Source organism: Vipera berus (genome assembly GCF_964194415.1).
Source record: "Vipera berus genome assembly, chromosome: 3".
Classification (NCBI taxonomy): Eukaryota; Metazoa; Chordata; class Lepidosauria; order Squamata; family Viperidae; genus Vipera; species Vipera berus.
In genome coordinates this window covers 74,190,154-74,206,352 of record NC_138204.1, presented here as the reverse complement: position 1 = coordinate 74,206,352, position 16,199 = coordinate 74,190,154, and the positions used below count along the sequence as shown (strand labels likewise).

Sequence of the window (16,199 nt, the reverse complement as noted above, 5' to 3'; positions counted from 1 at the left end):
GAAATGCCACATTTACGGAAAAATAGTTATCAAGAAACAATAAAACCAGAGTGTAAGTGCACAGGCCTAAAAATCCCATTTGGAAGCATTCAAAGTAAGAGTGAACTAATGAAAAACAAGCATTTCTTATGCTATAAATGTAAACTGCTTCAGTCTTTTCCTCAAAAAGCTTCCCAGAATATAGAAGTACCTAATAAAACAGAGTTACCACTCCAAAAATATTTCCGAAGAACTCAACATTCAGAAAACTCTGGGCAATTTGTGGAAGATTCATTAAACGCAAGATTAAAAGATGATTCAAATTTCAGTCAAGGTAAGTAGTCTTCCAGAGGGAGAAAATGAAACAAAACAAAACAAAACTCTTCACTGAATATTGTTCTAGTTGATATCCTAGACATAACATATAGTAACATAGAAATGAAAGTGGAGTCTATGGATCCTGGATCCAAGAATATTTGAACAAGAGAACAAGAGAAGTTAATCGGAAAAGTAATTAACTCCCATGCCAATATACCCTACATGCAACAGAACAATGATTTTGATGTGTGGGACTAAATACATGGTTAGTAGCTACACAGATATAAAATGAAGTTTACTACAGAGATGAGGAATATAGTAAAAACATATAATGTACCAATTCAGCCATTTTCTTTGAGTTTGGATCTCTGATAACAATACCACAAAGGTAGTGATAGTTTGATGAAGAGGGTGGATTCCTGGCATAGAAAGTTTGAGATGAGATCAGAGGAAGAAAGAAAGGCACATTCAGTTGCAGTAATAGCTCTCAGTCACACCAATGAAGGTGACGATTGATGATTGAATTGCTTTGCGATGAAATGGGTGGCAAACAAATTTAATAAAATAAATAAATAATGACTGAATGGGAAGGACAAAACCCAATAAATCACTGGCAGTAATTGGTGTAAGAAGGGAACAGTGAAAAATTGGACATGGTTGATTGAAGTAAGAAAGAGAGAGGGAGGGAAAATGCTCGGATATGTACAAGAGAAGCAAAATATATGATGGGTAGGAGAATGGAGTGGAGAACAGAGAGTTCAGATGCTTGTTTGACTTTGGCCATCATAATATTCAATGAATGAACAGGGTACATCTTTTATATCCAGAAGTTACCATATTGTTATCTTACATAACCTATACATCAGAGTTCCCCAACCTTTTCAGCTTTGTGGACAGGCAGGTGGGGGAAAGGGGATGGTTCCGCACACATGGGGGGGGGCAAGCATGTGCAAGTGTGCACAGCTCCATTTGTTTGAGTGGTGGGGACCTCGCTTGCTGCTCGTGCAAATAAAGCACATGCGCCCTCGTTGCCTGTTGCTTGCACAAGTGGGGATGTGTGTATGAGCGGGATGTGCATGAGTGCACACATTTGGCTGCCACTTCTGCGGCCCAGTTCCAAAAGGCTCAAGGTTTAGTAGTGGGCTGTGGGCTGGGGTTGGGGAACCCTGCTATACATGTTAATTACTTCTGGTCAAGGTCAATTTTTTAAAAAAATTCCAAGCATTCACTTCAGATGTTAATGAACTGTTCCCTTTGAATGAATGTGTAAGACAGCACTTTTTGAGATGACTATATTTTGCTGAGGAAGAGAGAAATGAGCCAGTTGTTCCAGAGAAGATATTTTTGTGGGGGGCGGGCATCATTGGTGAAGGTGTTCCAAACATCTGCTTAACCAGTGTATGAAAACTCCCTCTACATGTGTTAAGTTTCAACATTTGCTATTTAGCAGGAATCAGAAGTGACAAACAGCAAGGAGGACGTTCAAGGCCTGTCTGTGCTTTGGTACAGGAGAAGCTCGGGGAACATTTAGCAAATGAATTGTGTCAGTCTCTTTCTCAAACTGAGTATGATGACTGCTTCAAGCCTTACAAACAAAGGCATCTAATTACGGCCTTGTCACCAGCAACAGATACACTAGAAGAGTCCAAGGAACACTCTGTGCGAGCAGCATTAGAACACCATCCATCACAATATGAATTCTTAGCAAAGAGCAGAAACATTTCTCCCCAGCTCGACCACTTCCTTATCTCTAAACACATACACTGTGATAAAAATCAAGATTGCCCAAAAGTAACGGAAGAGAACCACGGCAAAATCCTAAGATTGGAGGCAGAACAGAGTGAAGATAAGGGCACAAGATCAGCTGGCTGCTGTATGAATACTGGAAATATACCATTATCACCAGCAGTCAAGAAAACTAAGAAGCCCAAGCGGGTTAGTTTTTACATACCTGAACTCGCAACCGTAAAGAGGGCAAATGTGACAACCGGTGGTTTAAGTGGAAAAAGATTTCCTCAGAACAAACAATGGCACGAGCAGATTCAAGGAAACCAATCTCCTACTTGGGCAAAATTGCTTGGTGATTCAGAAGCAGAAATTAAAGAAAGGCAACTATCTTCTTCCCCTCTTGTGGGTCCTCCTAGGGAAAAAGAGAATGAACTGATTCAAAGGTATAAAATAAACACGGAAAGCCCAAATTCATTAACTGTACAATTAAATTTACATCTTTTTAGGAAAGGGAAAATCCAGCCGAAAGAACTTCTTCATCAAAAAAGCTTAGAGCAACCCTCAACCTCTCAACCTATGAGATTGCTACCTACTTCCCAGATGGAAGAGAAGAAGAAGAAGAAGAAGAAAAGAAAAAAGAGTTCAGAATATTCAGCTCAAGAGAGGTTAGAAAATGGCAAAGATGGCATTGACAATAAAGCAGGAGTGGAGGAAGTGCCTGAAGAAAATGGCAAGGATGGAGAAATAGCCACTCCTGCTTCTTCTCACAGTATACCTGCCTTGAATATTGGCAAGGCTTCCTCATCAAACAAGCATTTAAAACCTCCAACTACTTCACCTACATTCTCAGCAAATAGAACTTCAAGAAGGACAGTTCCCATTATCTCCCCTCCATCTGGCCACTCACCAAATATTGCACCAAATATAACAAATCATATTTATACATCATCGAGTTCTAAAAAGCTTAAGAGGGGCACTTCAGATGCTGAAGTCTTGTCCTTTCATCAGAATATTCCACAAAAGAAATCAAAAGAAAAACACTATTGCCTTTCTTCAGCTCCTTTTAGCCAAGCAGACGGCCTTGACGTTCAGAAACCCAGCAATGGAGATTACATGCACTCTCAGCAAATAATGGAAAATAAAATGCATAGTGTGAGTATAGATCAATTCAGAGACCAACTTTTAAAAGGGCAGAATGGAAATTTCACCAAGAAAGATGAACTGGAAGGGCAGGAAAAGGTTAGTCAATCTGAATTTGTGCAAGAAAATCTATCCAGTACCGAGTCTCAAAATGTAGTGGAAATACCACCATCGAATGAACACCAAATTATCTCAAAAAAGAAAACAGATAGACTCATCTCGCCAGTTCATTTGAGTAGTATGTTGCCTGATTGTCAAGCCCTGAAAGAAGAGCTACAAATTAACACCGGAGAGGAAGACGAAACCTTAACACAACAACTGAGACCAGATTTTAAAACAGAAAGCAACAGTGAGTTGATTCCAAATGTACCATTGGACTCACCAGGTCTGAAAGAGGAAGCAGCACAATCTGGGGATGAATGGGACAATAACAAATCCAATGCACTGCATAAAAATATTGTCAAGGTGGCCATTATCTCTAATACATCCAGCATTCCAAGTTCTTCTGAAAATGGAAGCTTATATCTAAATAGAAACGTGGATCCTCAAAAGAACCATAATGTGCATGTGGATAATGACCACAATTTGCAAAAAAATCTGGATAATCCATTTGATGAAGACAGCACAAAACATAAAGAAGGTAAAATGCCACTAGCTACACATCAAGAGCCTCTTTTGTTAGCGGAGTTTAAAGACGTCAATTATGAGCAACGAACTGAGACATCTTCACTATCTTGCAATATAAATAAAGCAGAAATCTCAGTTCCCATGCCTACACCGTCTCCCACATCTATTGATTATAAAGAAGAATTTCCTTTGCAAGTGGAACAAAGCAAAGCAAATCTTTCATAACACTTGCATTCTTCCTTAGTCCTCTTCAAAGACAAAACCACCTTTCAGTATGAAAATCCACACTTACTGGATCAGAAATTTCAAATGTTAGTGCAATATTTTATGGACAACCAAGAGCTGGTAAAAGTTCAGAACTGAAAATGAAGTGATATTCAGTAAGTTTTAGAACTGTGGCCATAAATTAGGGATGATAAGACACAAAATATTTATTTTTAAATTTTCATGTCATGAAATAATATATGATCAAGTTATATATAAGAGATATAGGAGTGACAGAGGTAACTGAATGTTAACTGATCTTTATTTAAAGTAGGATGTTGAAAATTAATGGAGGTCTAGTCCAACACATACAAAAAAAGGGAGAGTTATTCAGATTTGGGAACTCAAATTCTCTGCTTTCTCCAAGGAAACATTGCTGTTGGAGAGTTTAGATTGTTTCCAAATGCTATACCTGAAGAAAATGTTAGAAATTCTCTTTTTCCCCTCACCAACCCACCCACAGATTCATAGCAAAATTTCCCTGAAAAAGAATCTGTTAAGAAGACTTTTATACATCCTGTTTTGAGATACTATATTTCTCCATCAAACATTCCAAACATTAAAAAATATTCTGCAGAATGAAGGAAGCTGCATGGTTCCTCTTAATAATATATATGATTGTATGTACACTATACAATAGTGAAGGCTTCTGTATTGAAGTTGGCTGTCTTCTTCCTTTTCTTTGAAAAAGGTTATCATCTGTTAACTCAGGTATCTGCAGAATTTAGAGGATCATTGCATTGTTTTCTGCACTGTTCTATTTTTCCCCAACTCAGTTGTGATTGTATTGTTCTGTAACACACACTTGGCATACACTATGTTATGCTGAATTGTTTTAAAAAAAGCCGCCAAGAGGCAAGTTTTCAGGGGAAAAAAGTATAATGAAATGCTTAGAACATTTTCACTGATGAATCTCAGGGTACTGCTACAATCTTGGAGGCATTTAACTGTGGTTCCAGGGAACATGGAGACTTGGCCAAATAGCAACCTTCAACCTTCTTCTTCTCTGACAGAACAGGGGAGAAAAGGAAGCCTATCTGCCACTTTGAACGTAGGCTGGTTGGTCAATACCATGAAGAAGTGGAATAAGTATAAGAATAAGGGAAGCCGTATCTTCTCCAGTTGCATAGAATGGTGATGGGAAGAAAGTGTAGTTTCTTAGCTTGCCTTCCATTGTGGATGTGAAAGTTCAGCTATGCTTTTGAAACCAACTTACCTGAGTTTAGGAAGGTAGAGATACTGTAGAGCCCGTGTCTTTAGGACACATCAGAGACATCCTGTTTCTTTTCTTTCCTTCATTAAGGACAAACAACATTTGGAGCAACGAAAACCAGAGCAGCTTATAATTTCAGGAACTGCATACACTGCTACACACAACACAGAGAGATCTGTACAGTCCAAAATCTCATGCACCGCATGTTAAATATTCGGTTCTTGAGGCATTAAGCGAGATGAAGTGTTGAAACAGCAACAAGTTTATTTTAACTCAGAACAGAAGCAGCCCTAATGGCTGCTGCACAGCTATTTATAAGGTTTGCCTCTAGGCAGCGACCAATAGGTTTAAAATAAAATTTTCCTGCCCAAAAACTAATTATCAGCCTGGAGACAGCAAGTCTGGCTCAGTAACAGCAACCGTTACATAACAGAAATCTAGGTCAGAGATTCCAGCAAGTGATCAGACATTAAGCAAGTGATTAACAGCAATTGTGGCCAATACATTACACCGCACATCCCTCTGTGTTGTAGATATATTATTCAAAATAAACACATCCTCAGTTCAATCCAATAGGCTCTTCTATTGGGAAGATTTCCCCCCCCCCGCCACCGTTATGCACCATTAGTTGTTTCAGTTTTAAATTAGACATTTCCACCTTTCTTGACACAAAGGTTGGCTTGCATAAAATCTATGTCACCTCATGCTTAATCTGATGATGACAATGAAGTTGAGGTCTGCTACCTGCTGAACTTGTATTGGCAGCTCACCTCCCCTCTCCTCCAGTCACTCAACACTGCTTTTCATGGCTGAAGGAGAAATTGGACACCTTGTTTGTGTGGATGCATCAGCCCATGTAACACTTGAATGCACTTCACAAGGCATAATTCAGGCAATGCTGAGATTTCTGATAAACACTGTACAAACACTGGTATTGTAGTATTCTGGAAGATCATAAGGTCTAATATTCAACATGTTGTTCAGTAGACAAGTAAACCATGTGTAAAGGGAAGGGAGGATAATGGTGGTGATGGGGCACTACCAATCAATTTAAAGGGGGAAAGATGTATTTCATGTATTGCTGGTTCTTAAACCCAACTTAATGTATTAAAGATGTTGTGCTGCTTCTGCTACAAAGATTTTTGTATGGCTTCTCTTTCTATTGTTTTATTACTTTAAGCAATATCATTTTGTCCACTCTATTGCCATTTTGCATATAGTATGGATTACTTGTAGATGCTGCTGTCTGCAAATACTCATTATCAGAATTTATCTAGTTTGGGAGTTGGGAGCAGACTGAGAAATGTTCATCCAGCTTCCTCTTCTAGCCCAAGCGACTGGAAAACCAACAAACCTCTCAACCCTGGCACCAATCCCAGTAAATCTCTATGCAAAAATATCTCAGGATAGGTGGGAAAAGATAGGAGGGTGGCTTGAGATGAAGGAGCCCATTGAATGCACCTTGAGAGTTTTTCATGTTTCCTCTTGCATTGTTCCTCTGTCCACTGACCAGCCAGCTGGGCTTTTTGGAACAGAGGTCTATTGGTCTTCTAGAAGAGAAGTAGACCCATATTCAGGATACCTCATGTGACAAGTCATTTGGTGACCAGGCCATTTGACAAGTAGCTGAAGCCTCCAATCTCGGCATCTGACCGCACTTGCCCAAGTCTGCCCATCACATTTTAAGGAAACAAGGTGTAATTGTTGTTGTTTTTTCCTGGCAGCTGACATTAGGTGAGATGGGAATATAAGCACTGCCCTTAAATTGTCATGCAATGAGTTATTTTTTTAAAATTTAGCTTTTAGATTTTTTTTTGTCCTACCTTCTTTACTTTATAAATACTTCCAGATGGTGAACATACCTAATATTCCTTCCTTCTCCTATTTGCCCAACAACAACAACAACAACAACAACAACAACAACAACCTTGCACTGGCATTCATGCCTAAGGTGGAACTAGAAGTCACATCTCCTGGTTTCTAGCTTAGTGCCTTAAGCACAGCCTGGGCTCTTAAGCACAACCATGCTGGCTCAGGAATTCTGGGAGTTGAAGTCCACAAGTCACAAAAGAGCCAAGGTTGCCTACCCCTGAACTAGACCAAACTGGTTTGTTGTTAGGGCAGGGTAGATTACAGCTTGGCGATTGGGGTGCTGCAAATTTTGTTAGCATATTTTTCTGCTGACCCAAGAGCTGGAAAAATGTACAAGAACATGGCTGAGAGAAAAGGACCCTAAGATTCAAATTTGGTTTGTGGAATATATTAAAAGGCAAACTGAAGGAGCAAAGTATCTTGGACTAGTTCTGTTGCCTGTTTCTAGATGTGATGAATTGACTTCTCATGGATAGTTTATCATTTCTATTATTAAAAATGTTATAAAGGAAGCATGAAAATGCAAGATGGAGGAAACAGAGAAGAATATGCCTCATTATGTAGTGTTTTGTAGAGAAACTGTAAACAAATTAACCAGTAGATGGCGCTATCTATTCTTGTCCCTCATAATCGGAAAATATTTAACCGAAGTATTGAAATAATTTCTCACAAGTGAAGGCTTTAAACTAACTTAAGGTTTTGAGAAATAAATATTATACTATCAGTTTAACAACATCGGATCTCTTGAGCAACACCAGATATAACATGGGTTTAGCCTTCCTTCCTTCCTTCCTTCCTTCCTTCCTTCCTTCCTTCCTTCCTTCCTTCCTTCCTTCCTTCCTTCCTTCCTTCCTTCCTTCCCTCTGCCCTGAGATGAAGCAATAGGAAGGATATGACTGTAGTATTTCCAGAATATAAAGAAAAGAAAATCAAATTGGCAATTTTCTTAATCTTCCTGATTTCCTGCTAAACATTCAAGGAGGTTAGGGGGTATGAGGAACAGTGACTCCTTATGCATTTTATACACAGAGATGCAGAAATTTAGCTATAAAGCTTTTCCTTATATCATACAAAGAAAATTCCACTTAGTTTTAAATGCAGCTTTTGAAGAGCATAGAAGGAGAAAGGCCCCCAAACAATAACAGGTGCCTATTGTCTTTTTCAGTAAATATTATCAGTATGAATTGTCAGATTTTTAAAAATCTCTATTTTTTCATTGTTTAATTCTCTTTAAAAGTTGGGATTTCCTTGGGCCACCCACTACTTCCTTCTTGTATAATGAAGCTGATTTTACTGTAAAAAGATCAACTCTTGGTGAATTTGCTATTTCTATTCAGACATCAATTCTGAAATATAATGCTAAACTTATTGTTCTAACCAATTAAAAATGTATGCAACTTTGAAACATGTTGTATATTCACTTATTAATGTCTTAAAGGAAACGACAAGGCAATTTCCAGCTATCTTTCTCAGTTTTTCATTCCTAAAAGCTTTTTCTTCACACCATGTTATTCAGAGTGAGGCTGGATGGCCACCCAAGGCTATTACAGGCCAGTGAAGTAGTAGGATTTTTTACTGTATTTTATGTAGGAAAAAACGCCAATTAACCTCTATCAGCATAGGGAAAAATCTGTTGCAGATTATAGCCCTACATTTCCCCCCCCCCTTCCATTCAATTGTGTCTGATTCTCAGAGACTGTCTGGACAGGTCTCTGCAGTTACATTGGGAAGGTTTATCAGAAGTGATTCGCCATTGCCTCCTTCCTAGGGCAGTGGTCACCCAGCTGGCTTTATGCCTAAGGCGGGATTAGAACTCAGTCCTCGGTTTTCTCTCCTCATGCCTTAATGCAGTGATAGTGAACCTAGGTCATGTGTGTCAAAGGTGACCCGCCATGATGTTTTGAGTGACACACCAGCATTCAACAACACTCAACAACAACTATTATTCAAAGCATGCCCAGTTCTCCTGCAATGTTTGGAGGTTGTGGAAGCCGTGTGAGAATGGGGTGTGCTCTTCTGTGGCTGCTGGACCCTTTGGAGGTTGCGCAAGAGGTCCCTGCTCTTCTGTGGCCTCCTTAGACTCCAAAAATTGCAGGAGAACAGGGCATGCTTTCACGAGGCTGCAGAGGCCGCACAAGAGCTTTCTCTGAAATGGCTTCAGGAATGAAGACTTTGTATGAGTTGGAGAAGCCTCCGGTAGGTCGCAGGGTCTGTCAACAGAGAGAGGACAGCAGCTGAAGGTTAGTGGTATGCAGCAGATCCTGGGAAGCACTGGGCCACAGGGGCAATTGTGCCCCTCCCCAAGGGTTACGTTCCTTGGGGAAATGCTGGGGGCAGCCATTTTGAATGGCAGCTGTGGCACCATGGTTAAATGTAAGGCTCAGGCTGTTGCTGATTGCCACTGTTCAGGGTGGCCTAGAGATAGAAAATTGTTTCTCTTTTGTTTGGGGAGGGAGGGGACAGAGGGTGTGTGTGTGGAGGGGGGGAGACATGCCAGCAGACTCAAATTAGGCATTTTTCAAATGTTTGAAACGCTGAGCCATTACTGTCTTAGCCACTACACTAAGCTGGCTCTCCAACTTTAATCAAGAGATGGAAAAATCTGGTGCTGCAGATTGTAGCCTCACATCGTACAATATGGTTGACACAAAGGCCGAGCTCAAGAGAAGTAAGCAGACAGACTCATTTAGTACACAGATGAGAGACTATCAGGAAATTGTCACTGCATTAACACCATTCACTATTCTTCTTCCTAGCTTTTCTCCTTGCCAACAATCCTTGCTTCCACTACATCTAATAACCACTTTATACATTTCCCTTTGTTTATTTAAATTTCTCACCTTGATTTTTGAATGAACTCATTCATTCTATCCAACCATTATTTTCTCCCTCTCCCTGCCTCTGAATACATTTGTTCTTCTATCATATATTTGTTTTGCTCTTCAAGCCTTATTCACTCACTGTGCATGATGAAACCATTCCAGATACTTCTTTTTTTTACTAGTCGCTCACTTTTGCATTCAATTCACATTCATTCAGCATCCATAATCCATGCTTGACTCCATCGCTCTTTGACATACCGGATGCATTTTCTAAGTATTCCAGTGCACTTTCTACATTTTTCTTGATGCAGGAAAGAGTAACAACATTCTTCCAATTATCAGGTGCAGATGCAGTCTTCACACACAAATTAAGCAAGATGTACAGCAATTGCACAAGGAAACCATATGAATGTTTTTAACATTTCTCAACTTATGTACTCTATACCTCCCAGCCTTAGTATTTTTCAATACTCTGACAACATTCATGATTTTCTTTCCATTCATTTTTGTCTTAAACATTAACATTTTTTGTCTTAGACATTAACATTGTCTTAGACATGAACATTAACAGAATAGAGTTTATTTCAATTACATTATTTGAGAGTCTCTCTCATTCCCATGCAAACCTTTACAATTCTCTTTCTAGTCTCCCATCTTTTTATGCTAGTTTCCTCCAGTTTGTTACTTTTATTTTTAATCCATTCTGTCAAAGGATCTTTATTCAGATTTTTCTTCCAGTTTGAAAACAATATTTTATTTCTATTAAAATTGCACTGCAATTTCTGTGGTTCCTTTAATCCTAATTGGCATTTACTCTTTTTCTCTGCATAAACATTCTACAATAACTTTCTATCATTCTCATTTTTGCATCATTTTGTACCATTCTCACTTTTGTAGTGTTAATACCACTTTATAATGCCTTGATAAGGCCACACTTGGAATATTGTATCCAGTTTTGGTCTCCATCATATATAAATATGTTGAGACTCTAGAAAGAGAAGAGCAACAAAGATGACTAAGGGACTGGAGGCTAAAACATATGAAGAATGGTTGCAGGAATTAGGAATGTCTAATTTAATGAAAAGGAGAATTAGGGGTGTCATTATAGCAATGTTCCAATATCTATGGGGCTGCCACAAAGAAGAGAGGGTCAACCTATTCTTCAAAGCAGCTGAAGGCAGAACAAGAAGCAATGGATGGAAACTAATCAAAGAGACAGCCAACCAAGAAACAAGAAAAAAATTCCTGACAGAACAATTAATCAGTGGAATGGCTTGTGTTCGGAAGTTGTGGGTGCTCTATCAGTGGAGATTTTAAAGAAAAGATTGGAAAAAAAACATGTGTTTGAAATGGTGTAGGGTCTCCTGCTTGAGCAGGAGGTTGGACTAGAAGACCTCCAAAGTCCCTTCCAACTCTATTATTCTGTTATTTTGTATTGATGGTTATATTATTTCTTACTTCATTCATTAGCATATTTTCTTTCAATACATTTCTTTTGCATTTCAATTTTTAAACTTCCTTGCACCATGATCATCACCAGACAGACCAATAAATATTTACTTCTGCTACCAATCATGACTATGATCAGTTGGGACTTTCACACAATAGTTTAAAAATTATTTTAATAAGATAGAGGAGGTTACCAGCACATCAATGCCACATGCAGCATTCGCTGTTAACAGTAAGGCAAATAAGGTCTACTTTACATATTTTGGATATTATGTCACAAGAACCATCAAAACTCAGTTTAACTCCCAATGTGCTCATACTGTTTTAATTAATCTAGGGTCTAGAGAATATATCACAAACTAAGATAACTGTTGCCTGCATCCCAGCAAATAGGAAGTACATGTAGAGCAGGGGTCTTCAAATTTGGCCCTTTTATGACTTGTGGACTTCAACTCCCAGAATTCCTCAGCCAGTGTGCCTGGCTGAGGAATTCTGGGAGTTGAATCCAGAAGTCATAAAAGGGCCAAGTTTGAAGACCCCTGATGTAGAGTATTGGTCCATGCTGAAATACAAGCAACAGATTCATTGATCTGCCATTTCTCCTCCAGAGAGAAACTATGGCCATGACTTGGAGGGGACCTACTTACCTCAGGACATGCATTCCAGCCCCTCATTAGCAAAGAGGAGATTGGCTTGGGAATTGAATAGCCGATTGGAGGTCTGATGTGATGATAGGCCATATCAGCTGCTGCAGCGGCTGTAAATAAGAACATGATGAGGCTGAACTATTGATTATCCCCAAAAGCAGACTCAGGATGCGAAGCCAACTTTTAAAGGTTAGTGAACTGAAATTATTTTAGCCTTCCAAAGGTTTAACATACCCAACCAGTCTCTGTTTTGTGTTGAGAATTTGGATAGAGTATAATAGTGAACGGTCTGTTTCTCTTTCATTAGGGATATTCCTTTTTACAATTCTTAATATTTCAGAATAAAAGTCTTTTCTAAGATAGAATCACAAATCAAATTAATTAGGAGGCGAGAGAATGACATGATGAAATAATGCCCTGACCATATTCATAGAATGGTTTTCTATCCTGGGATATTTATTCTAATGATTCACGACTTTTATAATGTAATCTTTGCTCATTTGGGAATAAATAGCATTATATGATTTCAGTGGGACTTACTCCCTTGAAATAATTAGAGATGATCCCTAACAATTTTTATACTGGATCTCCAACTCAATACAATACGTCTTCAAGACAAAGAAAATCCAGTTGCCTTTTGAAAAAGCACCTTTGGGACAACCATGACCTGGATGACTGAGAATCTCCATAGATATTTAACACAATAGAGTTCTGAATATAAAAGCTGTAACACCATTAAAATTGTTTGTAATCTGATGATTGTCATAGGAAGAGTAAATAATACAATTGGATGCTACATGACTTGCATTTACTGTAGATGGATCAACTTGTATATGTTTAGAAATCTATACTTTTTTTTACATATGATACTCAAAGGATAAGAGCAATGGTAGTGCAGTGGTTAGAATTCAGTATTGCAGGCTAATTCTGCTGACTGCAGTTTGAATCTCACCGGCTCCAGGTTGTTTCAGCCTTCCATCCTTCTGAGGTTGGTAAAATGAGGACCCAGATTCTTGGGGGCCATAAACTGCTTAGAAAGGGCTGCAAAGCACTGTGAAGCGGTATATAGATATACCGTATATACTTGAGTATAAGCCGACTCGAGTATAAGCCGAGACCCCCCAATTTCACCCCCAAAAACTGGAAAAAGTTATTGACTCGAGTATAAGCCGATCCGCCGTTCTGCAAGCCTCTGCCGCCAGCAGAGGCTCGATCCGCCATTTTGCAAGCCTGAATACACAGGAATACCCTGTGTGGCCGCGGCTCTCGGGGAAGCCCTGGCTGTCCGCTTCCTCGCTCCACGCTGTCATTCGGGGCCCGCGCGTTCCCCGGGCAAATCGCGGCGCCCAGCAGGCGAGGAAACACGCCCGCTCCAGTCGCCCCCCCTTCCCTCAGGAGACGCGAAGCAAGTGTCCGCCCGGAGCTTACCGAGGACTTGCGCGCGGCCGAGGCTTCGGTGCTTCCAGGATCGCGCGCACCTCCCCAAACCTCCCCAAACGTCGGCAGGTCTCCGTTCCTCCTGCCGACCTTTGGGGAGGTTTGGGCGCCTCCCCAAACCTCCCCAAACCTCGGCAGGTCTCCGTTCCTCCTGCCGACCTTTGGGGAGGTTTGGGCGCCTCCCCAAACCTCTGCAGGTCTCCGTTCCTCCGCGCAGACCTGCCGACCTTTGGGGAGGTTTGGGCGCCTCCCCAAACCTCGGCAGGTCTCCGTTCCTCCTGCCGACCTTTGGGGAGGTTTGGGCGCCTCCCCAAACCTCGGCAGGTCTCCGTTCCTCCTGCCGACCTTTGGGGAGGTTTGGGCGCCTCCCCAAACCTCCCCAAACCTCGGCAGGTCTCCGTTCCTCCTGCCGACCTTTGGGGAGGTTTGGGTGCCTCCCCAAACCTCGGCAGGTCTCCGTTCCTCCGCGCAGACCTGCCGACCTTTGGGGAGGTTTGGGCGCCTCCCCAAACCTCGGCAGGTCTCCGTTCCTCCTGCCGACCTTTGGGGAGGTTTGGGCGCCTCCCCAAACCTCCCCAAACCTCGGCAGGTCTCCGTTCCTCCTGCCGACCTTTGGGGAGGTTTGGGCGCCTCCCCAAACCTCGGCAGGTCTCCGTTCCTCCGCACAGACCTGCCGACCTTTGGGGAGGTTTGGGCGCCTCCCCAAACCTCGGCAGGTCTCCGTTCTTCCTGCCGACCTTTGGGGAGGTTTGGGCGCCTCCCCAAAGCTCGGCAGGTCTCCGTTCCTCCTGCCGACCTTTGGGGAGGTTTGGGCGCCTCCCCAAACCTCCCCAAACCTCGGCAGGTCTCCGTTCCTCCTGCCGACCTTTGGGGAGGTTTGGGCGCCTCCCCAAACCTCGGCAGGTCTCCGTTCCTCCGCGCAGACCTGCCGACCTTTGGGGAGGTTTGGGCGCCTCCCCAAACCTCAGCAGGTCTCCGTTCCTCCTGCCGACCTTTGGGGAGGTTTGGGCGCCTCCCCAAACCTCCCCAAACCTCGGCAGGTCTCCGTTCCTCCTGCCGACCTTTGGGGAGGTTTGGGCGCCTCCCCAAACCTCCCCAAACCTCGGCAGGTCTCCGTTCCTCCTGCCGACCTTTGGGGAGGTTTGGGCGCCTCCCCAAACCTCCCCAAACCTCGGCAGGTCTCCGTTCCTCCTGCCGACCTTTGGGGAGGTTTGGGCGCCTCCCCAAACCTCGGCAGGTCTCCGTTCCTCCGCGCAGACCTGCCGACGTTTGGGGAGGTTTGGGCGCCTCCCCAAACCTCCCCAAACCTCGGCAGGTCTCCGTTCCTGTTTGGGGAGGTTTGGACGCCTCCCCAAACCTCCCCAAACCTCGGCAGGTCTCCGTTCCTCCGCGCAGACCTGCCGACGTTTGGGGAGGTTTGGGCGCTTCCCCAAACCTCCCCAAACCTCGGCAGGTCTCCGTTCTTCCTGCCGACCTTTGGGGAGGTTTGGGCGCCTCCCCAAACCTCGGCAGGTCTCCGTTCCTCCGCGCAGACCTGCCGACCTTTGGGGAGGTTTGGGCGCCTCCCCAAACCTCGGCAGGTCTCCGTTCCTCCTGCCGACCTTTGGGGAGGTTTGGGCGCCTCCCCAAACCTCCCCAAACCTCGGCAGGTCTCCGTTCCTCCTGCCGACCTTTGGGGAGGTTTGGGCGCCTCCCCAAACCTCGGCAGGTCTCCGTTCCTCCGCACAGACCTGCCGACCTTTGGGGAGGTTTGGGCGCCTCCCCAAACCTCGGCAGGTCTCCGTTCTTCCTGCCGACCTTTGGGGAGGTTTGGGCGCCTCCCCAAAGCTCGGCAGGTCTCCGTTCCTCCTGCCGACCTTTGGGGAGGTTTGGGCGCCTCCCCAAACCTCCCCAAACCTCGGCAGGTCTCCGTTCCTCCTGCCGACCTTTGGGGAGGTTTGGGCGCCTCCCCAAACCTCGGCAGGTCTCCGTTCCTCCGCGCAGACCTGCCGACCTTTGGGGAGGTTTGGGCGCCTCCCCAAACCTCGGCAGGTCTCCGTTCCTCCTGCCGACCTTTGGGGAGGTTTGGGCGCCTCCCCAAACCTCCCCAAACCTCGGCAGGTCTCCGTTCCTCCTGCCGACCTTTGGGGAGGTTTGGGCGCCTCCCCAAACCTCCCCAAACCTCGGCAGGTCTCCGTTCCTCCTGCCGACCTTTGGGGAGGTTTGGGCGCCTCCCCAAACCTCCCCAAACCTCGGCAGGTCTCCGTTCCTCCTGCCGACGTTTGGGGAGGTTTGGGCGCCTCCCCAAACCTCGGCAGGTCTCCGTTCCTCCGCGCAGACCTGCCGACGTTTGGGGAGGTTTGGGCGCCTCCCCAAACCTCCCCAAACCTCGGCAGGTCTCCGTTCCTGTTTGGGGAGGTTTGGGCGCCTCCCCAAACCTCCCCAAACCTCGGCAGGTCTCCGTTCCTCCGCGCAGACCTGCCGACGTTTGGGGAGGCGCCCAAACCTCCCCAAAGGTCGGCAGGAGGAACGGAGACCTGCCGAGGTTTGGGGAGGTTTGGGGAGGCGCCCAAACCTCCCCAAAGGTCGGCAGGAAGAACGGAGACCTGCCGAGGTTTGGGGAGGTTTGGGGAGGCGCCCAAACCTCCCCAAACGTCGGCAGGTCTGCGCGGAGGAACGGAGACCTGCCGAGGTTTGGGGAGGTTTGGGGAGGCGCCCAAACCT

The 16,199-nt window shown here is 43.8% G+C and overlaps 1 protein-coding gene across 1 annotated transcript in view; it reads right to left on the bottom strand.

Moving 5' to 3' along the window:
- The window catches only part of LOC308666503 (serine/threonine-protein kinase TNNI3K), a gene marked incomplete at both ends in the record, with an annotated part of 226,850 nt that overhangs the window by 43,023 nt on the left and 167,628 nt on the right, over nt 1–16,199 (bottom strand). The window contains one exon of the mRNA XM_081325369.1: nt 12,060–12,169. Coding sequence (XP_081181495.1) covers nt 12,060–12,169 — 110 coding nt within the window. The remainder of the gene's footprint in view (nt 1–12,059; nt 12,170–16,199) is intronic.